This window comes from Rhinoderma darwinii, chromosome 1, assembly GCF_050947455.1.
Source record: "Rhinoderma darwinii isolate aRhiDar2 chromosome 1, aRhiDar2.hap1, whole genome shotgun sequence".
Classification (NCBI taxonomy): domain Eukaryota; kingdom Metazoa; phylum Chordata; class Amphibia; order Anura; family Rhinodermatidae; genus Rhinoderma; species Rhinoderma darwinii.
The window spans coordinates 4,657,094-4,682,343 of NC_134687.1; the positions used below are offsets into that span (position 1 = coordinate 4,657,094).

At 49.0% G+C, this 25,250-nt stretch overlaps 1 protein-coding gene across 3 annotated transcripts in view; it reads right to left on the bottom strand.

Moving 5' to 3' along the window:
- The window catches only part of LOC142748409 (transcription factor COE3-like), a 124,871-nt gene that overhangs the window by 68,077 nt on the left and 31,544 nt on the right, over positions 1-25,250 (bottom strand). For all 3 annotated transcript variants that reach the window (XM_075855516.1, XM_075855509.1, XM_075855522.1), the window contains exon 2: positions 1,497-1,653. In XM_075855516.1, the coding sequence (XP_075711631.1) occupies positions 1,497-1,653 (157 nt within the window). The remainder of the gene's footprint in view (positions 1-1,496; positions 1,654-25,250) is intronic.

The window sequence follows — 25,250 nt, forward strand, 5'->3', positions numbered from 1 at the left end:
TAGTATAGTCCACCTACGCATGGTCCTGTAATGTCTACTATTATAGTCCACCTACGCATGGTCCTGTAATGTCTTCTAGTATAGTCCACCTATGCATGGTCCTGTAATGTCTACTAGAATAGTCCACCTATGCATGGTCTTGTAATGTCTACTAGTATAGTCCACCTATGCATGGTCCTGTAATGTCTTAGTATAGTCCACCTACGCATGGTCCTGTAATGTCTACTATTATAGTCCACCTACGCATGGTCCTGTAATGTCTTAGTATAGTCCACCTACGCATGGTCCTGTAATGTCTACTAGTATAGTCCACCTAAGCATGGTCCTGTAATGTCTACTATTATAGTCCACCTACGCATGGTCCTGTAATGTCGGCTGGACTCTTTTGGACATAAGAGTTCTCTCTGGTCCCATGTCTTACACCCTTCTCTCTGGTCCTATGTCTTACACTCTTCTCTCTGGTCCCATGTCTTACACCCTTCTCTCTGGTCCCATGTCTTACACCCTTCCCTCCGGTCCCATGTCTTTCACCCTTCCCTCCGGTCCCATGTCTTTCACCCTTCCCTCCGGTCCCATGTCTTACACCCTTCCCTCCGGTCCCATGTCTTTCACCCTTCCCTCCGGTCCCATGTCTTTCACCCTTCACTCCGGTCCCATGTCTTTCACCCTTCCCTCCCGTCCCATGTCTTACACCCTTCTCTCCGGTCCCATGTCTTACACCCTTCTCTCCGGTCCCATGTCTTACACCCTTCTCTCCGGTCCCATGTCTTACACCCTTCTCTCCGGTCCCATGTCTTACACCCTTCTCTCTGGTCCCATGTCTTACACCCTTCCCTCTGGTCCCATGTCTTACACCCTTCTCTCTGGTCTCATGTCTTTCACCCTTCCCTCCGGTCCCATGTCTTTCACCCTTCCCTCCGGTCCCATGTCTTTCACCCTTCCCTCCGGTCCCATGTCTTACACCCTTCCCTCCGGTCCCATGTCTTACACCCTTCTCTCCGGTCCCATGTCTTACACCCTTCTCTCCGGTCCCATGTCTTACACCCTTCTCTCTGGTCTCATGTCTTTCACCCTTCCCTCCGGTCCCATGTCTTTCACCCTTCCCTCCGGTCCCATGTCTTTCACCCTTCCCTCCGGTCCCATGTCTTTCACCCTTCCCTCCGGTCCCATGTCTTTCACCCTTCCCTCCGGTCCCATGTCTTTCACCCTTCCCTCCCGTCCCATGTCTTTCACCCTTCCCTCCCGTCCCATGTCTTACACCCTTCTCTCCGGTCCCATGTCTTACACCCTTCTCTCCGGTCCCATGTCTTACACCCTTCCCTCTGGTCCCATGTCTTACAACCTTCCCTCTGGTCCCATGTCTTTCACCCTTCCCTCTGGTCCCATGGTAGGGGTGTTGACTAGTGGTGGTATGAACCAGCACCAGTAGGGGCAACATTTTGATATTTACTGATGCCCCCCTCTTCTATGCATGCTCTTGTCTTTCCATGTCTTACTTTGTCTTTTTCTACAAAGTCGATGTACGACGTCCTCTCTATTTCCACCGGCTGCCCCTGACGGTCATATAACGCCAGAACAAAATGGAAGAAGTTGGATTTTCTGAGGTTTGAGGGCGGTTGTTTCTCGAAATGAGCTCTGGCCAGACCGATACCACTGTGAGGAGACACAAGGAGGAATATTAGAGACCAGAAGGACACACGAAGGAATATTAGAGACCAGAAGGACACACGAAGGAATATTAGAGACCAGAAGGACACACGAAGGAATATTAGGGACAAGAGGAACACAAGGAGGAATATTAGAGACCACAGGAACACAAGGAGGAATATTAGAGACCAGAGGAACACAAGGAGGAATATTAGAGACCAGAGGAACACAAGGAGGAATATTAGAGACCAGAAGGACACAAAGCTGATCAATCACCCGTCTACAATGCAATGTAAACCCAGGACATGGAGATCAGAGGTCATCATATACATCACTTATAGCAGGAGGAAAATTATGGACTTCAGGGGTTAAACAGGTAGGAAAACTCTAGAGCTAGAAGACCCCCCAGCACTTTACTAAGATGGAAGAGACCCCGGTCACAAGTCTCACCAGGAGACACTGGACCATTAAGACTCAGTAGTCTCCACCCCGATACGTTGTTTCAGTAGTCTCCGCCCCTCGATACATTGTTTCAGTAGTCTCCGCCCCTCGATACATTGTTTCAGTAGTCTCCGCCCCTCGATACATTGTTTCAGTAGTCTCTGCCCCCGATACGTTGTTTCAGTAGTCTCCGCCCCCGATACGTTGTTTCAGTAGTCTCCGCCCCCGATACGTTGTTTCAGTAGTCTCCGCCCCCGATACATTGTTTCAGTAGTCTCCGCCCCCGATACATTGTTTCAGTAGTCTCCGCCCCCGATACATTGTGATACGTTTTCCACCTTCTGTCGTGTAATCGTCTCGGGTGTTTTTGTTGTTTTGATAACATTTTTGTGGTGAATCTGACGTCTCACGATGGAGGACGACGCATCTTCTTCACAATAAAAGGATTTACTCCTAGTGTGAAGGATCCGGGGTGACCGAACTACAATTCCCAATTAACCCGCGCCATCCGCAATCCTTCCATAACCGTGACAACAACAGTGCCCCAATGACAGCGGCGACCACAGTGCTCCCCATAATATTGATGGCCACATTGCCTCCATAACATTCACGGTCACAGTGTCCCCATATCATTGATTGTCAGTGTGTCCATAACAGTAACTGCCGTAATGCCCCCATAACAGTGACAACCACATCTCTCCCATAACATTGACGGCCACAGTGGCCCCATAACCGTGTCGGCCACAGTATCCTCATAACAGTGATGGTCACAGTGGCCCCATAGCAGTGACAGGCATAATGTTCCCATAACAGTGGCAGCCACAGTTTTGAAAGCACCGTGCCTGTCACTGTTATGAGGGCCAAAATACAGTATAATATGTGACCCCCACAATACAGCCGATGTCCAGTATAATATGTGACCCCCCCACAATACAGCCGATGTCCAGTATAATATGTGACCCCCACAATACAGCCGATGTCCAGTATAATATGTGACCCCCACAATACAGCCGATGTCCAGTATAATATGTGACCCCCCCACAATACAGCCGATGTCCAGTATAATATGTGACCCCACAATACAGCCGATGTCCAGTATATGTGACCCCCCCACAATACAGCCGATGTCCAGTATAATATGTGACCCCCACAATACAGCCGATGTCCAGTATAATATGTGACCCCCCCACAATACAGCCGATGTCCAGTATAATATGTGACCCCCACAATACAGCCGATGTCCAGTATAATATGTGACCCCCCACAATACAGCCGATGTCCAGTATAATATGTGACCCCCACAATACAGCCGATGTCCAGTATAATATGTGACCCCACAATACAGCCGATGTCCAGTATAATATGTGACCCCCCCACAATACAGCCGATGTCCAGTATAATATGTGACCCCCCCCACAATACAGCCGATGTCCAGTATAATATGTGACCCCCACAATACAGCCGATGTCCAGTATAATATGTGACCCCCCCACAATACAGCCGATGTCCAGTATAATATGTGACCCCCCCACAATACAGCCGATGTCCAGTATAATATGTGACCCCCACAATACAGCCGATGTCCAGTATAATATGTGACCCCACAATACAGCCGATGTCCAGTATAATATGTGACCCCACAATACAGCCGATGTCCAGTATAATATGTGACCCCACAATACAGCCGATGTCCAGTATAATATGTGACCCCCACAATACAGCCGATGTCCAGTATAATATGTGACCCCCACAATACAGCCGATGTCCAGTATAATATGTGACCCCCCACAATACAGCCGATGTCCAGTATAATATGTGACCCCCACAATACAGCCGATGTCCAGTATAATATGTGACCCCCACAATACAGCCGATGTCCAGTATAATATGTGACCCCACAATACAGCCGATGTCCAGTATAATATGTGACCCCCCACAATACAGCCGATGTCCAGTATAATATGTGACCCCCACAATACAGCCGATGTCCAGTATAATATGTGACCCCACAATACAGCCGATGTCCAGTATAATATGTGACCCCCACAATACAGCCGATGTCCAGTATAATATGTGACCCCCACAATACAGCCGATGTCCAGTATAATATGTGACCCCACAATACAGCCGATGTCCAGTATAATATGTGACCCCCCCCACAATACAGCCGATGTCCAGTATAATATGTGACCCCACAATACAGCCGATGTCCAGTATAATATGTGACCCCCACAATACAGCCGATGTCCAGTATAATATGTGACCCCACAATACAGCCGATGTCCAGTATAATATGTGACCCCACAATACAGCCGATGTCCAGTATAATATGTGACCCCCCCACAATACAGCCGATGTCCAGTATAATATGTGACCCCCACAATACAGCCGATGTCCGGTATAATATGTGACCCCACAATACAGCCGATGTCCAGTATAATATGTGACCCCCCCACAATACAGCCGATGTCCAGTATAATATGTGACCCCCCCCACAATACAGCCGATGTCCAGTATAATATGTGACCCCCCACAATACAGCCGATGTCCGGTATAATATGTGACCCCCCCACAATACAGCCGATGTCCAGTATAATATGTGACCCCACAATACAGCCGATGTCCAGTATAATATGTGACCCCCACAATACAGCCGATGTCCAGTATAATATGTGACCCCCCCAATACAGCCGATGTCCAGTATAATATGTGACCCCACAATACAGCCGATGTCCAGTATAATATGTGACCCCCACACAATACAGCCGATGTCCAGTATAATATGTGACCCCCCCACAATACAGCCGATGTCCAGTATAATATGTGACCCCCACAATACAGCCGATGTCCAGTATAATATGTGACCCCCACAATACAGCCGATGTCCAGTATAATATGTGACCCCCCCACAATACAGCCGATGTCCAGTATAATATGTGACCCCCACAATACAGCCGATGTCCAGTATAATATGTGACCCCACAATACAGCCGATGTCCAGTATAATATGTGACCCCCACAATACAGCCGATGTCCAGTATAATATGTGACCCCCCCCACAATACAGCCGATGTCCAGTATAATATGTGACCCCACAATACAGCCGATGTCCAGTATAATATGTGACCCCCCCACAATACAGCCGATGTCCAGTATAATATGTGACCCCCACAATACAGCCGATGTCCAGTATAATATGTGACCCCACAATACAGCCGATGTCCAGTATAATATGTGACCCCACAATACAGCCGATGTCCAGTATAATATGTGACCCCCCCACAATACAGCCGATGTCCAGTATAATATGTGACCCCACAATACAGCCGATGTCCAGTATAATATGTGACCCCACAATACAGCCGATGTCCGGTATAATATGTGACCCCCACAATACAGCCGATGTCCGGTATAATATGTGACCCCCCCCACAATACAGCCGATGTCCGGTATAATATGTGACCCCCCCCACAATACAGCCGATGTCCGGTATAATATGTGACCCCCCCACAATACAGCCGATGTCCAGTATAATATGTGACCCCCCACAATACAGCCGATGTCCAGTATAATATGTGACCCCACAATACAGCCGATGTCCAGTATAATATGTGACCCCCATAATACAGCCGATGTCCGGTATAATATGTGACCCCCCCACAATACAGCCGATGTCCAGTATAATATGTGACCCCACAATACAGCCGATGTCCAGTATAATATGTGACCCCACAATACAGCCGATGTCCAGTATAATATGTGACCCCACAATACAGCCGATGTCCAGTATAATATGTGACCCCACAATACAGCCGATGTCCAGTATAATATGTGACCCCCACACAATACAGCCGATGTCCAGTATAATATGTGACCCCACAATACAGCCGATGTCCAGTATAATATGTGACCCCCCACAATACAGCCGATGTCCAGTATAATATGTGACCCCCCACAATACAGCCGATGTCCAGTATAATATGTGACCCCCACAATACAGCCGATGTCCGGTATAATATGTGACCCCACAATACAGCCGATGTCCGGTATAATATGTGACCCCCCCACAATACAGCCGATGTCCAGTATAATATGTGACCCCCCCACAATACAGCCGATGTCCAGTATAATATGTGACCCCCCCACAATACAGCCGATGTCCAGTATAATATGTGACCCCCACAATACAGCCGATGTCCAGTATAATATGTGACCCCCGCAATACAGCCGATGTCCGGTATAATATGTGACCCCCGCAATACAGCCGATGTCCGGTATAATATGTGACCCCCACAATACAGCCGATGTCCAGTATAATATGTGACCCCCCCACAATACAGCCGATGTCCAGTATAATATGTGACCCCCCCACAATACAGCCGATGTCCAGTATAATATGTGACCCCCACAATACAGCCGATGTCCAGTATAATATGTGACCCCCGCAATACAGCCGATGTCCGGTATAATATGTGACCCCCGCAATACAGCCGATGTCCGGTATAATATGTGACCCCCACAATACAGCCGATGTCCGGTATAATATGTGACCCCCACAATACAGCCGATGTCCGGTATAATATGTGACCCCCACAATACAGCCGATGTCCAGTATAATATGTGACCCCCACAATACAGCCGATGTCCGGTATAATATGTGACCCCCCCACAATACAGCCGATGTCCAGTATAATATGTGACCCCACAATACAGCCGATGTCCAGTATAATATGTGACCCCCCCACAATACAGCCGATGTCCAGTATAATATGTGACCCCCCCACAATACAGCCGATGTCCAGTATAATATGTGACCCCACAATACAGCCGATGTCCAGTATAATATGTGACCCCCCCACAATACAGCCGATGTCCAGTATAATATGTGACCCCCACAATACAGCCGATGTCCAGTATAATATGTGACCCCCGCAATACAGCCGATGTCCAGTATAATATGTGACCCCACAATACAGCCGATGTCCAGTATAATATGTGACCCACACAATACAGCCGATGTCCGGTATAATATGTGACCCCCACAATACAGCCGATGTCCAGTATAATATGTGACCCCACAATACAGCCGATGTCCAGTATAATATGTGACCCCCACAATACAGCCGATGTCCGGTATAATATGTGACCCCCCCACAATACAGCCGATGTCCAGTATAATATGTGACCCCCACAATACAGCCGATGTCCAGTATAATATGTGACCCCCACAATACAGCCGATGTCCGGTATAATATGTGACCCCCCCACAATACAGCCGATGTCCAGTATAATATGTGACCCCCCCACAATACAGCCGATGTCCGGTATAATATGTGACCCCACAATACAGCCGATGTCCAGTATAATATGTGACCCCACAATACAGCCGATGTCCAGTATAATATGTGACCCCACAATACAGCCGATGTCCAGTATAATATGTGACCCCCATAATACAGCCGATGTCCGGTATAATATGTGACCCCCCCACAATACAGCCGATGTCCAGTATAATATGTGACCCCACAATACAGCCGATGTCCAGTATAATATGTGACCCCACAATACAGCCGATGTCCAGTATAATATGTGACCCCACAATACAGCCGATGTCCAGTATAATATGTGACCCCACAATACAGCCGATGTCCAGTATAATATGTGACCCCACAATACAGCCGATGTCCAGTATAATATGTGACCCCCACACAATACAGCCGATGTCCAGTATAATATGTGACCCCACAATACAGCCGATGTCCAGTATAATATGTGACCCCCCACAATACAGCCGATGTCCAGTATAATATGTGACCCCCCACAATACAGCCGATGTCCAGTATAATATGTGACCCCCACAATACAGCCGATGTCCGGTATAATATGTGACCCCACAATACAGCCGATGTCCGGTATAATATGTGACCCCCCCACAATACAGCCGATGTCCAGTATAATATGTGACCCCCCCACAATACAGCCGATGTCCAGTATAATATGTGACCCCCCCACAATACAGCCGATGTCCAGTATAATATGTGACCCCCACAATACAGCCGATGTCCAGTATAATATGTGACCCCCGCAATACAGCCGATGTCCGGTATAATATGTGACCCCCGCAATACAGCCGATGTCCGGTATAATATGTGACCCCCACAATACAGCCGATGTCCAGTATAATATGTGACCCCCCCACAATACAGCCGATGTCCAGTATAATATGTGACCCCCCCACAATACAGCCGATGTCCAGTATAATATGTGACCCCCACAATACAGCCGATGTCCAGTATAATATGTGACCCCACAATACAGCCGATGTCCAGTATAATATGTGACCCCCACAATACAGCCGATGTCCGGTATAATATGTGACCCCCACAATACAGCCGATGTCCGGTATAATATGTGACCCCCGCAATACAGCCGATGTCCGGTATAATATGTGACCCCCACAATACAGCCGATGTCCGGTATAATATGTGACCCCCACAATACAGCCGATGTCCGGTATAATATGTGACCCCCACAATACAGCCGATGTCCGGTATAATATGTGACCCCCACAATACAGCCGATGTCCGGTATAATATGTGACCCCCCCACAATACAGCCGATGTCCGGTATAATATGTGACCCCACAATACAGCCGATGTCCAGTATAATATGTGACCCCCCCACAATACAGCCGATGTCCAGTATAATATGTGACCCCCCCACAATACAGCCGATGTCCAGTATAATATGTGACCCCCCCACAATACAGCCGATGTCCAGTATAATATGTGACCCCACAATACAGCCGATGTCCAGTATAATATGTGACCCCCCCACAATACAGCCGATGTCCAGTATAATATGTGACCCCCACAATACAGCCGATGTCCAGTATAATATGTGACCCCCGCAATACAGCCGATGTCCAGTATAATATGTGACCCCACAATACAGCCGATGTCCAGTATAATATGTGACCCACACAATACAGCCGATGTCCGGTATAATATGTGACCCCACAATACAGCCGATGTCCGGTATAATATGTGACCCCCCCACAATACAGCCGATGTCCGGTATAATATGTGACCCCCATAATACAGCCGATGTCCGGTATAATATGTGACCCACACAATACAGCCGATGTCCGGTATAATATGTGACCCCCACAATACAGCCGATGTCCGGTATAATATGTGACCCACACAATACAGCCGATGTCCGGTATAATATGTGACCCCCACAATACAGCCGATGTCCAGTATAATATGTGACCCCACAATACAGCCGATGTCCAGTATAATATGTGACCCCCACAATACAGCCGATGTCCAGTATAATATGTGACCCCACAATACAGCCGATGTCCAGTATAATATGTGACCCCACAATACAGCCGATGTCCAGTATATGTGACCCCCACAATACAGCCGATGTCCAGTATAATATGTGACCCCCACAATACAGCCGATGTCCAGTATAATATGTGACCCCCACAATACAGCCGATGTCCAGTATAATATGTGACCCCACAATACAGCCGATGTCCAGTATAATATGTGACCCCCACAATACAGCCGATGTCCAGTATAATATGTGACCCCACAATACAGCCGATGTCCAGTATAATATGTGACCCCACAATACAGCCGATGTCCAGTATATGTGATTTTTTATATCCTAATATTTACAGATATTCATCAGATCTGGACATGTCCTCGGCCAAATGAAGAGAAATCTTCCACGTGATCGGACGGAAACCTTCTCTTATTTAGGAAAGATCCTGAGAAGATCCAAGTTTGATGAGAAGAGATGAATGGAGAAGAAGACAATCCCCAAAATCATGAACTTGACTGTGAGAAACCTCCAGACCCAAGAGAGGAGCTTCATGGGAAGATCTTCCAGAAGGTTCCACCCGGATGATCGTGTCACCATTAGAGAAAATGTTTGATCAGTGAACGGTGTGTCCCCTTCTGAGATTTGAAGGGAGTGAGGGAGGACTGGGGGGGATCTGCTGGCAACATTAGGGGAACCCCTCAGAGAGTCATCCCTTTCCCTGTAAAAATCATGTATGGAAGCTCAGGATGAAAAGGAACTGGGGACCCGTCCATAGTCCATGTGGAAAGGGATTGTCCAAAGGGACCACCATGTCCCAGCTCCACTTCTCCTCCACCTACTGGATCAGATCACATGATGAGAAGAAGACATTTATCTCTTTGTGGCCCTTACAAACGGCTACTGACATTATATGAGAATCGAGGCCAGAGAACCCTCAAGGTCAGAGAACCCTCAAGGTCAGGGACCTCCAACCTGTGGCTTTCCAGCTATCGAAAAACTACAAACCCCAGCATGTTCTGACCGCCGTAGGTTGAGGGGCCACAGGTTGAGGAACGCTGCCTGGATGAAGAGCTTCTCCTTCCTTGTCACCACGTCAATGTTCCTGAGTCCATCGTGAGGATATTGAACAAGACTTGAGGGTGCGAGAGGAAACCAAGAACGAAACCGCCAGTTCCCAAAAAACTAAATTCCCGTATTCCTGCCAAAGATTTAACTTATGAACCAGACCGGAATCATGTGGAGTGAACGCCAAAGATAAGAGCGGTGGCTCCTGGAGTAACGAGGACGCGAATTCCAGAAAAGATCATAGTCCCTGGTACTGGTGGTGTTATTATATGGCGAGTCTTCCAGCTCGGGGCAGGGGCTCCTCATGGGGTTCACCACACACTGGACCACCATGCACGAGGCAGCATCAGTCTGGCCATACAGGGCCTGAAAGACCCCGACCAGCCTATATCAGCCCGTCTTCTGGACATACACAGAACATTGGACCTTATATGAGGAGCAGCTGAGCCCCTAAGATATTCCATTACTTTAATGGGGGGTGTATTGTATAAGGGTCCACGTAATCCAATATGGCAACGACACCCAAGCTTTCTATCCTCTAGGAACCGCTGAATTGTTTTGCCCATTCTAGGGAACCCCTACCCTTACCTGTACCCCAAAGAAGGCACGCAAAACACTCCATCTTCTGGACTGTTTAACCCCCCGTCCCCCATACAAAATGTCTTCCATTGGACCCCTGACCAGGTTCCATGCGTCAGTAACGTCCTGCGGAGCCCCCCTTGTGAAACAGAACATTGGGGCTTCTCCTGCAGCGACTGATCCCGACAGGGAAACCCTGGGCCTAGATCTGCTCTAGATTCCCATATAAAGGACTTCAGCCGCTCAGATTGGACTTGGAGAACCAGTCGAAAAGGATGCAGAAGTCAGGACCTGAACCTGGAACACGCTGAAGAACCTCAGACCGGGAACATCTACTCCAAAGAGATCGGAGGAGGAAATCCTGAGAGTCATCATGTAAGTGGCCGTACTGAAGGTCACATAAATATAGGCCGGGGACCGGTGGAGGTTTATGGTCCTCCTCAGGATTGTCCCCAATGTGGCCGATCATTTGTATAAGCGATGTGAACGTTGACACGTCAGAATAAAGTGGAGGATCGGGGACGTGTGAGGCACCAGAAAGCGCTCGTGTGAGGAGGCGAATGATCGGTCAGAGATGGACAATCATGTCCAACACGTGAAGTGACAAGGCCCAAAATGTCCAGCACCGGAGATCCCTCGAGGACGGACAGATGACCGGTGCTCACTTCTAGAACAATGGTCAGAGTCTCATCTCACGTGGACCGTACCCTGCTGCCCCGTCCATGTATAACCGGAATACGACTACTCAGCCGGCAGACGGTGTGGGCAGGAGATGATGGGAGTCATCCATCATTATCCCCTCCAGTCTTCCAGTTCCTCGGAGTGCTGGGACCGGCTGACATTAATTATTCAAGCAAATCGCTGCGTTTTCTTGTAAATGAGGCAGTTACCGTAAGCGGCGTCCCGAGCCCGGACCCTCCCCGAGAAGCGGCGGCCAGGAGAGAACATAATGCAATTAGTCAGATCATTGAGAGCTCAGCGCTGACGGCAGCGGCCACTAAAAGAGGAGGAATGAGAGAGATCAGACGAGACACTCAGAAGACTGCGGCCGCCACGTCTAAAGAGACAGCAGGAGACACCGCATGTAGAGTGCCACGACCACTAACCCCTCACGTGCCATAGACACTGCATGTAGAGTGCCACGGATATTAACCCCTCATGTGCCATAGACACTGCATGTAGAGTGCCACGGATATTAACCCCTCACGTGCCATAGACACCGCATGTAGAGTGCCGCGAACACTAATCCCTCACGTGCCATAGACACCGTATGTAGAGTGCCACGAACACTAACCCCTCATGTGCCATAGACACCGTATGTAGAGTGCCGCGAACACTAATCCCTCACGTGCCATAGACCCCGCATGTAGAGTGCCGCGAACACTAATCCCTCACGTGCCATAGACACCGCATGTAGAGTGCCACGGACATTAACCCCTCACGTGCCATAGACACTGCATGTAGAGTGCCGCGAACACTAATCCCTCACGTGCCTTACACCGCATGTAGAGTGCCGCGAACACTAATCCCTCACGTGCCATAGACACCGTATGTAGAGTGCCACGAACACTAACCCCTCATGTGCCATAGACACCGTATGTAGAGTGCCGCGAACACTAATCCCTCACGTGCCATAGACCCCGCATGTAGAGTGCCGCGAACACTAATCCCTCACGTGCCATAGACAACGCATGTAGAGTGCCGCGAACATTAACCCCTCACGTGCCATAGACACAGCATGTAGAGTGCCGCGAACACTAATCCCTCACGTGCCATAGACACCGCATGTAGAGTGCCACAAACATTAACCCCTCATGTGCCATAGACACCGTATGTAGAGTGCCGGGAACACTAATCCCTCACGTGCCATAGACACCGCATGTAGAGTGCCACGGACATTAACCCCTCACGTGCCATAGACACTGCATGTAGAGTGCCGCGGACATTAACCCCTCACGTGCCATAGACACCGCATGCAGAGTGCCGTGAACATTAACCCCTCACGTGCCATAGACACAGCATGTAGAGTGCCGCGAACATTAACCCCTCACGTGCCATAGACACCGCATGTAGAGTGCCACAAACATTAACCCCTCACGTGCCATAGACACCGCATGTAGAGTGCCACAAACATTAACCCCTCACATGCCACAGGTATTAACCCATCGCATGCTACAAACCCCTTATTGTCCCCATCTAATGAACAGAGAGTAGCATTAACCTCTCACATGCCACATAAACTTCACCCTCCATCTAATGTACAGTGAGGAGTATTAATCCCTCACATGCCAATCCTGGTTCTTTTACCCTAATACAAGTACCAAGCCGTAGCCACTTATTTCTCACCATTAGATGGTGAAAGGGGAAAACTGAATATTTTACTGACAAAAAACATCATAGTCCTTTAGGATTAACGGCCTGGATTATATAAATCTATAGCTGCCTGGATTATGTACCTCTATAGCTGCCTGGATTATGTACATCTATAACTGCCTGGATTACGTACATCTATAGCTGCCTGGATTATGTACCTCTATAGCTGCCTGGATTATGTACCTCTATAGCTGCCTGGATTATGTACCTCTATAGCTGCCTGGATCATGTACGTCTATAGCTGCCTGGATCATGTACATCTATAACTGCCTGGATTACGTACATCTATAACTGCCTGGATCACGTACATCTATAGCTGCCTGGATTATGTACCTCTATAGCTGCCTGGATTATGTACGTCTATAGCTGCCTGGATTATGTACCTCTATAGCTGCCTGGATTATGTACCTCTATAGCTGCCTGGATCACGTACATCTATAACTGCCTGGATTATGTACCTCTATAACTGCCTGGATTATGTACATCTATAACTGCCTGGATCACGTACATCTATAACTGCCTGGATCACGTACATCTATAGCTGCCTGGATTATGTACCTCTATAACTGCCTGGATTATGTACATCTATAACTGCCTGGATTACGTACCTCTATAACTGCCTGGATTACGTACCTCTATAACTGCCTGGATCACGTACCTCTATAACTGCCTGGATTATGTACCTCTATAACTGCCTGGATTATGTACATCTATAACTGCCTGGATTACGTACATCTATAACTGCCTGGATTATGTACATCTATAACTGCCTGGATCACGTACCTCTATAACTGCCTGGATTATGTACCTCTATAACTGCCTGGATTATGTACATCTATAACTGCCTGGATTACGTACATCTATAACTGCCTGGATTATGTACCTCTATAACTGCCTGGATCACGTACCTCTATAACTGCCTGGATCACGTACCTCTATAGCTGCTTGGATTATGTACCTCTATAACGGCCTGGATTATGTACCTCTATAGCTGCCTGGATTATGTACCTCTATAACTGCCTGGATTATGTACCTCTATAACTGCCTGGATTATGTACCTCTATAACTGCCTGGATCACGTACCTCTATAACTGCCTGGATCACGTACCTCTATAGCTGCCTGGATTATGTACCTCTATAGCTGCCTGGATTATGTACCTCTATAACTGCCTGGATTATGTACCTCTATAACTGCCTGGATTATGTACCTCTATAACTGCCTGGATCACGTACCTCTATAACTGCCTGGATCACGTACCTCTATAACTGCCTGGATCACGTACCTCTATAGCTGCCTGGATCATTTACGTCTATAGCTGCCTGGATTATGTACGTCTATAGCTGCCTGGATTACATACCTCTATAGCTGCCTGGATTATGTACCTCTATAACTGCCTGGATCATTTACGTCTATAGCTGCCTGGATTATGTACGTCTATAGCTGCCTGGATTACGTACATCTATAGCTGCCTGGATTATGTACCTCTATAACGGCCTGGATTATGTACCTCTATAACTGCCTGGATCACGTACCTCTATAGCTGCCTGGATCATGTACGTCTATAGCTGCCTGGATTATGTACCTCTATAGCTGCCTGGATTATGTACCTCTATAGCTGCCTGGATTATGTACCTCTATAACGGCCTGGATTATGTACCTCTATAGCTGCCTGGATTATGTACCTCTGTGGCTGCCTCAATGAGATCTGTCCATACCTGCCTGGTTTAGATAGAAATTTCCTTAAGTGCCCGGAGAAAATATTTCTATAGCTTCCTAGATCAGATACATTTATGGCTGCCTGAATTAGATACACCTATACTGGTCTGGGCTAGATACTTTCAAAACTGCCTGGATTAGATACATCAATAACATACATCTATAGCTGCTTGGATTAGATATGTCTATAGCTGTCTGAATAAAATGTCCATAACTGTGACAACCTCCATAATACAGAATAACCTGGGAATAAGGGGAGGAGCTGTGACAACCTCCATAATACAGAATAAAAAGGAAGAGGCGGAGCTGTGACAACCTCCATGATACAGTATAACCAGGGAATAAGGGGAGGAGCTGTGACAACCTCCATAATACAGAATAAAAAGGAAGAGGCGGAGCTGTGACAACCTCCATGATACAGTATAACCAGGGAATAAGGGGAGGAGCTGTGACAACCTTTATGATACAGAATAAAAAGGAAGAAGTGGAGCTGTGACAACCTCCATGATACAGTATAACCAGGGAGTAAGGGGCGGAGCTGTGACAACCTCCATAGTACAGAATAAAAAGGAAGAGGCGGAGCTGTGACAACCTCCATGAGACAGTATAACCAGGGAGTAAGGGGAGGAGCGGTGACAACCTCCATGATACAGAATAAAAAGGAAGCAGCGGAGCTGTGACAACCTCCAAGATACAGTATAACCGGGGAGTAAGGGGCGGAGCTGTGACAACCTCCATGACGGAGTATAACCAGGGAATAAGGGGGGAAGATGTGACAACCTCCATGATACAGTATAACATGGGAGTAAGGGGCGGAGCTGTGAAAACCTCCATGACAGAGTATGACCAGGGAATAAGGGGGGAAGATGTGACAACCTCCATGATACAGTAAAACCAGAGAGTAAGGGACGGGGCTGTGACAACCTCCATGATACAGTATAACCAGAGAGTAAGGTGCGGGGCTGTGACAACCTCCATGATACAGTATAACCAGAGAGTAAGGGGCGGGGCTGTGACAACCTCCATGATACAGTATAACCAGAGAGTAAGGGGCGGGGCTGTGACAACCTCCATGATACAGAATAACCAGGGAGTAAGAGGCGGAGCTGTGACAACCTCCATGATACAGTATAACCAGAGAGTAAGGTGCGGGGCTGTGACAACCTCCATGATACAGTATAACCAGAGAGTAAGGGGCGGGGCTGTGACAACCTCCATGATACAGTATAACCAGAGAGTAAGAGGCGGAGATGTGACAACCTCCATAATACAGTATAACCAGAGAGTAAGGGGCGGGGCTGTGACAACCTCCATGATACAGTATAACCAGAGAGTAAGGGGCGGGGCTGTGACAACCTCCATGATACAGTATAACCAGAGAGTAAGAGGCGGAGATGTGACAACCTCCATAATACAGTATAACCAGAGAGTAAGGGGCGGGGCTGTGACAACCTCCATGATACAGTATAACCATGGAATAAGGGGGGAGCTGTGACAACCTCCATGATACAGTAAAACCAGGGAGTAAGAGGCGGAGCTGTGACAACCTCCATGATACAGTATAACCAGAGAGTAAGGGGCGGAGCTGTGACAACCTCCATGATACAGTATAACCAGAGAGTAAGGGGCGGGGCTGTGACAACCTCCATGATACAGTATAACCAGAGAGTAAGGGGCGGGGCTGTGACAACCTTCATGACAGAGTATAACATGGAGTAAGGGTGATCCCAGGAAACAAGGATAATCAGAGATTGCTGTTGTGGGTGGAGTTGCCCTTTAACTCCACTTCTGTCTTCCGACCTCATTACCCGTCATCACAGTCTCGGTCGCGCAGTAAGAGGCGGATTCTCCGGGGGCCACGGCAGAGATGGAGGATTAAGGAGAAACCCCTGATACAATTACCACCGACATCTGCTCCGCTGCCGGCAGCATCAATTATACGTCACCCCTCCCCCACACCTTATTATACACTGATTACAGCTCAGGAAAGATGATACCATCTGATAACAAAAACACAACATTGCAGCATCGCAGAGGATTTCAGGAGAGGAGTGGGCTGACCTAGTGAAAGGTCATGGACTCAGAATAACAAAGTGAAAAAAACAGGGTGGCCAGCAGCACAGAGTATTACAGAAAAAGAAGTGTGCTGATCTTGTGGGAGGTCCCAGACTGAGAGTAACATAGTGGAAAGAGCAGGATCTCCAGCAGCACAGAGTATGTCAGGAAAAGATGGGGACAGGCTGTGAGGACAGGTCGGGTCTCACTAGGGGTTAATGTAGCCGGCTGGTGACGCTGGTGCAGGGGGCTCAGGTGTCGCGTGCTGCGGTGCACAACTCGTCCCCACCGGGGATGTCACCTGTCTGCTGCAAATTACTGCTTCCCTGTAATTAATGTAACGATGCCAGCGCTCCCCCGGGCACACGGAGGGCATCAGCAGGAGCGGGAGGAGGGAAACGGGACCCTCCAGAAACATAGATGAAACCGCACCCCGATACCAAGAGCAGAACCTGCGGAGCGCAAAGACGAATCATCAATACCGGAGGAGAAAACGCACAACACAGCGTCATATGTAGAGTGTCAGCTCTGGTGGAGAGTATGTGCCCAGCAAACAGAGAAGTGCTACTGTGCGGTGTATATATATACAGAATAATACAGAAACTGAGAATTACACCCAGTATACAGGACAGGAGAAGTGGTACTGTGCAGTGTATATATACAGAATAATACAGATACTGAGAATTACACCCAGTATACAGGACAGGAGAAGTGGTACTGTGCAGTGTCCATATATACAGAATAATACAGATACTGAGAATTACACCCAGTATACAGGACAGGAGAAGTGGTACTGTGCAGTGTATATATACAGAATAATACAGATACTGAGAATTACACCCAGTATACAGGACAGGAGAAGTAGTACTGTGCAGTGTATATACACAATAATACAGATACTGAGAATTACACCCAGTGTACAGGACGGGAGAAGTGGTACTGTGCAGTGTATATATATATATACAGAATAATACAGATACTGAGAATTACACCCAGTATACAGGACAGGAGAAGTGGTACTGTGCAGTGTATATATATATATACAGAATAATACAGATACTGAGAATTACACCCAGTATACAGGACAGGAGAAGTGGTACTGTGCAGTGTATATATATATACAGAATAATACAGATACTGAGAATTACACCCAGTATACAGGACAGGAGAAGTGGTACTGTGCAGTGTCCATATATACAGAATAATACAGATACTGAGAATTACACCCAGTATACAGGACAGGAGAAGTGGTACTGTGCAGTGTATATATATACAGAATAACACAGATACTGAGAATTACACCCAGTATACAGGACAGGAGAAGTGATACTGTGCAGTGTATATACAGAATAATACAGATACTGAGAATTACACCCAGTATACAGGACAGGAGAAGTGGTACTGTGCAGTGCATATACAGAATAATACAGATACTGAGAATTACACCCAGTATACAGGACAGGAGAAGTAGTACTGTGCAGAGTCCATATATACAGAATAATACAGATACTGAGAATTACACCCAGTATACAGGACAGGAGAAGTGGTACTGTGCAGTGTATATATACAGAATAATACAGATACTGAGAATTACAGCCAGTATACAGGACAGGAGAAGTGGTACTGTGCAGTGTATATATATACAGAATAATACATATACTGAGAATTACACCCAGTATACAGGACAGGAGAAGTGGTACTGTGCAGTGTATATATATATACAGAATAATACAGATACTGAGAATTACACCCAGTATACAGGACAGGAGAAGTGGTACTGTGCAGTGTATATATACAGAATAATACAGATACTGAGAATTACACCCAGTATACAGGACAGGAGAAGTGGTACTGTGCAGTGTCCATATATACAGAATAATACAGATACTGAGAATTACACCCAGTATACAGGACAGGAGAAGTGGTACTGTGCAGTGTATATATATACAGCATAATACAGATACTGAGAATTACACCCAGTATACAGGACAGGAGGAGCGGTGTGTGCTGTCTGGGTGTTGGAGGAAGCTCTTTCCGGGTGTCGGCTCTTTCCCCTCCAGGGAGAGAGTTTGCTGCTTGGGATGAGAGGAAGTTCTTCCCAGCCAAGTGCTTCTCAGCCTCCTGTTACCCGGTCTAGGCCGGCGGGTAGCGGGAGCGTTCAGCAACCGGCCGAAGTTGTGGGGGTGAGAAGATCTAGTCGGGGTCACAGCGATGTGGCCCCGATCCTGCCCCCGCCTGAAACCAGGTCAGAAAGCCAGGAAAGCCGCAAGGTTCCTGGTGTTGCAGCCAGCAGGATCGCTCCTGGAGATGTGCAGCAGAGCATGCATGATGGTGTGGAGGCAGATTGGGGTGAACTACGTGCCACGGAGTCAACAACCACCTTTAGCTCCCGTGTTGCGGAGTGCCTCCGTGGGTATGAGGACGCCGGGAAGGCCATTCGGAAGCTCCAGGAGGAGCTGAAAGCAGCCCGGGTTCGGTCGCACGCCACTTCTGGAGCAAAGAGGTTGGTAGTAATGGCGACTATCAGGGATCTCAAATCTGAGGTGGATGCCCTGAAAGAAAAGCGCAAGTTTATTTTGGAGAATAGTGGACCTTTCAAGGAGAAACTCCTTAATGATGATCGGTTCCGGGCAATGAAGGGTGTCTGTGACCCTGGAAAGCAGACAGATGATGAGGGTGAGGAGGAGGAAATGTGTCCGGGTGCGTCTGGCCAGCGGAGCACGTGCAGCGAGCTGCCTGCAGAGCAAGTGGCTTTACCCATGGACTCCAGCTCAGCTGGTGAGGGGGACACCTGTGACCAGGACATCAGCAGCAGCAATTCAGGTGGGAGGCTAATGGCGGAAATACGGCAGCTCCAGTCTCCGGTGAGTCTGCAGCATTTTTCTTTTGGCGCGGACTTGGGTCCAGAGGAGAAAGTTAATGCCAAGCGCGCAGCAAAGCGCAAAGCCCGGCGGCGACTAAAATCCAGAAAGGCTGGAAAAATCGTGGAGGAGGTCAGTTTTAAGTTTGTTCCCCACCCAGTGCTACCCCAGCTGGCCGCAGGGTCAGCTCGCTGCACAAGCCCCGTGATCCAGCCTAGCCCGGGCCCTGAAGTGGGTCCGGTGCAGGAAAGCGGGGAGATCAATGATGGCGTGATAATGGAGGCTAATGTCCCTGCTTGTCATAGTAGCGGTGGCGTTTTTGGTGGCGTTTTTAAGGCGTCAATAGCGCCAGATAATGTTGGTGGCCCAGCGTTGGGTGCAGAACAAAGCTCTGGTGCTCAGGTTTCCTCTTCAGTAATGGGGGGCGGCTCGACACCAGAGCTGGCAGCGAAAATTCCAGTGTCCCTGGAACCCGTTGGTGCTACTGAGCGGCGGCAGCATGAAGGGGCTGCTGGGACTGACGGCACGGTTGAATGTCCCCCCAAGCTTGCGGTCATTGGGTCCGGTGGCGCAGTCACTAGTATTCCTTTGGTGGCTGCGTCACATGAATCCCCAGCCCGGGAGCCAGCTTTGCCAGGGGTGAGGGCGAGTCTGGGCATTGCTGGCTCTAAGAAGGAAGGATTATCTCAAGTAAATAAATGTCACGCTAATGAGGTTGAGGGGAAACCTGATGACACCGAGGCGATAACATCCGGCCCAAAAACACTTTTTACTGCTGGTCCAGAGGGTGAGGGTATGAATGGTGCCGGTACAAGTGCTGCTAATAATGGTGAGGGTATGAATGGTGCCGATACAAGTGCTGTTAATAATGGTGAGGGTATGAATGGTGCCGGTACAAGTGCTGTTAATAATGGTGAGGGTATGAATGGTGCCGGTACAAGTGCTGTTAATAATGGTGAGGGTATGAATGGTGCAGGTACGAGTGCTATTGATAATGGTCCCTCTCTTGTGTCTGGGGCCGGGGTGAGTGGTGGGAATGTTACTGCCAGGGGTATGAGGTCTAGTGAGGCCGGTCCATCTGCCCCCCCAGGGGTGACTACTCGCAGTTATGCCAGTGTCACTGCTGGGGCCTCCTCCTCATCTTCAGGCTCTGGGGACGGTATTTTACAGCGGCGCCTCCTGGAGGCCCTTAAAAAGGGTGAGAGAACAATAATGGTAGAGGGCCGAGCGGTTGATCTGTCCTTCTGGATAGACAGGCATGGCCTGACTGCTTTCCGAGAAGAAAGGGAAGGGGAAACTGTGTGGACCCTTCCGACAGCCGGGCCTGGGGGGGCTCGTAGGAATGTTGTTCGTCTTCGCTGGAGAGGCAATGATACGTGCCCACCTAGGGCAAAAATAGTTGAGCTTCTCTTGAAGATGAATTTCAGGGCGATCGACATCTTTGCCCTGATACATCCCTATGGCACCCCAGTATTTGACATCAGCTTTGTTCGGCCGGAGGGCCTGGAGCTCTTTTGGTCAAATTATGAGCTGGTGAAGAATGAGCCCGGCTGGCGAGACTTCGCTGTACAAGCGTTGTCTCGTCAGAGCGAAATCAAGAAGGTGACCGTCCTAACTTGCAATGAGTGTCTTTCTTGTATGGACATTATGACCTGGCTCAGCAGGTACGGGGAGGTAACGGAGGTCCCCAAAAAAAACAGGGATGAATTTGGCATCTGGTCAGGGGCCTGGACCTTTATGGTTAAATTAAAGCGTTCAGGAAGTACTGTCACCCACATCCCTTCCTCAGCCTTTTTAGGAAGGGACCGAATCCTGGCCTTTTACCAGGGGCAGCCGAAGCTCTGCCACAGGTGTGGTGACCCCACGCACTTCAGTGCCCACTGCAGAGTGCAGAAGTGTGCGTTGTGCGGGGGGATAGGTCATCTTGCCACATCCTGTGGGGCTATTCGGTGTCACCTGTGTGGGGATCTAGGTCACCCATTCAGTCGCTGCCCTCGTTCCTTTGCCAACGCCATGGCGGGCCCAGCGGGAGAAAGCCGAGAGGTTGCTCCTGCCGTGGTTGGCACTGGTGGAGGTGAAGGGGCTGAGGGGCCAGGGAAGAAAGGCAAGTCACCCTCCAAGTTAAGGCGATTGGAGAACCGTCGAAGGAGTAGGGAGCTCGGGGAGCCCCAGGCAACTGGGGTAACCCTTGGCCCTGCTCCGGCGGCAAGTGTCATTGCTACTGAGGCCCTGGGGGAACAGGACTTGAATGAAGAGGTCAGGAGGTTGGAGAGGGAGGAGGAAGCCGCTTCTTCATGTTCCTCGCTATATGAAAGTATGGATGAGGACAGTAGACGGTGGCTAGATGAAAAGCGCAAGCAGGGTGCTAAAAAGAAAAAAAAGGGAGATAAGAAATCTTCTCCTCCCCTGGTCCAGGTGCCTAAGGAAAGCCCAACCGACTCACCTCTTGTTGTTCTCTCAAACCGCTTTCAAACCCTCAGGGACATCTCCTCTTCAGATGAGGAGTGTGGGGGCGAGGATGTGGCAAAGGTGACGAGGGGGTCTGTGGGGGGCGTCCAGCTTCTTGCCTCAGGGCATGCGGAACCCTCAGGGAGAAGCGCTGTCCCGGAGCCTGGAGGTAAGGTTGATAGTGGTGCTGGTGAGGAGGTGGAGGAAGGGAAGGATATGGACACATCAGCATCCCTCAAAAGGGCCCTCGGCTCTTCATCAGACAGTGATAAAAACCAGGGGAAGGGCAAGGGGAAAAAGGTCATCTAATTCAATCACCCAGGATGGCGGCACCCACCCCGTTGACGCTGGCATCTATTAATGTCGCCAGCATTAAATCTGACAAGGCTAGATTTGCGGCCTTTGATTTTCTCGGCCGAATTGAGGCCGACATTTTATTTTTGCAAGAGACCAGGCTGACAGACTTGGCAGCCATACATAAAGCGAAAAAGGAGTGGAGGCGTGGACCATCTTATTGGTCTCTTGCGGCCGAGCCGGGTAGCGGGGTGGCGGTTCTTTTCACCGCATCGGTAGAATGCAGACGGGTTATTGAATTAGAAATGGGGAGGTGCCTGATCTTGGATGTCCTCATGAAGGGACAGGAGCTCAGGCTCATTAACATCTATGGTCCCCAAACCAGCTGGGACCGGAAAAGTCTCTTTATGAGGATCAAGCCCTATCTTTTTACGAGTCGGCAGGTGGTCTTTGGAGGGGACTTCAATGCTGCCACGAGGTCCCAAGATAGGGGAGGTTCCAGAGACAGGCTGACTTATGACTGTGTGGCCCTAAATAGGATAGCTAGTGAGGCTCGCCTGGTGGATGTCCACATCCGGCACACCCCAGGCCACGCGGGATTCACCTTTTATCGAGGTAGTTGTAGGTCTAGAATAGATAGGTTTTATTTAAAGGAGGATGCCATCTCTTCGGCAGTGTCCGTCGTTGAGGTGGAGTTCTCCGACCACTGTTTAATTTTATTTTCTCTGAATGTTGCAGAGACCCCCCGGATGGGAAGAGGCTTTTGGAGGCTCAATTCGTCTCTCTTGGAAGAAGCGGAGATAAGACGGTCCTTTGAGGATTTCTTTCAGAGCCAGGTACCGTTACTAGATCTTTGTAGCAGTAAGTCGGAGTGGTGGGAGATGTTCAAAAAAAGGGTGGCGAGTTTCTTCCGCCAGCTCTCGAGCCTCAGGAGCCTGGACAGGTATCGCCTGTATCAGGGCCTGAGGAGGAAACTCGAGCATCTTGTCTCGACTGGAGGTGACCGCGAGGACATCTCCAGAGTGAAATCTTTGCTTAAGAGTTGCCAGTATGATAGACACGCATCTTTAGTTTTTGAGAGGGATTTTGGGAAGTACCGCTCGCCCGACCCCTACAAGAACTGCAAGATGTCAGTAAATAGTAAAGTGGTTTCAGGACTGATGGACAGTACAGGATCCCTGAAAAGGTCCAGATCAGGGATCTTGGAGGTCGTCAGATCCTTTTACTCGCACCTCTTGGGAAAGATGGATCTTGATCGGGATGCGATGTCGGCTTTCCTGGCTGAAACTGTCCCCGAACCAGGAGTAGACCCCTCTCTTGGTGTCTTGGCAGAGGCGATCAGGGAAGAGGAAGTGAGACTGGCGATTGAAGGGCTTGCCCTCAAGAAGTCGCCGGGTCCAGATGGCTTAACGTCTGAATTTTACAAGACCTTTAAGGACATTTTAGTTCCCCTGTTGACTGAGGTGTTGAATGAGTGTCTTTCCTCGGGCACTTTGCCGAAGTCAATGAGGAGGTCGGCCCTGATCATCCTGTCAAAGGGTAAAGACCCATCGCACATTGAGAATTGGCGTCCCATAGCGCTACTCAATGTGGACAGAAAGGTTCTGGCAAAGGTGCTGTTTAATCGGCTGGTGAAATTTGCACCCCGGCTCCTTTCGGGGGCTCAGCATTGCTCTGTTCCAGGCCGCAGCGCGTTTAGCGCTGTACTCGGTGTCCGAGAGGCAGTGGAGCAGAGTAGGGCGGGCCGTTGGAAGGGGTACTTGCTGTCCTTGGATCAGGCAAAAGCGTTTGATCGGGTTGATCACGAGTATCTCTGGTCGGTCCTTCTGAGGTATGGTCTGCCGGGGGGATTTGTTGATTGGCTTAAGATCTTGTATGCAGGGGCAGAGAGTTTTCCGCTTGTGAACGGTTGGATTGGCCGCTCTTTTGAGGTTGGCTCTTTTGAGGTTGGGTTGGCCGCTCTTTTGAGGGTGATGTCTGAAGTTGACCGCTACTCGGAGGCATCCGGGTCCATGATCAAACAGGATAAGTGTAAGAGTCTCTGGCTGGGAGGGGGAGATCCTACCTTTGATCTCTCGGACACTCTTCCAGGGCCTCAGGAGTTTGTAAAAATTCTCGGTATCGAATTTGGCCAGGGGGATTACCCCAAACAAAATTGGGACAGCAGGCTAAAGATCGCCGCTCAGAAGGTCGACCAGTGGAAGGGTTGGTCTTTGACCCTCAGAGAAAGGGTCAACTTGATCAAAACTTACCTGCTCCCTTTGTTAATCTATTTGGGCAGTGTCTGCATCTTGCCAGAACCTCTCTGGACTCGGGTCTACAGCTTGTTCTTCCAGATGTTATGGGGGAATAAGCTGAACCTAGTCAAGAGGGAGGTGACATACCGTACGAGGAGACTAGGGGGGTTGTGTATGGTCAACCCTGTGGTATTC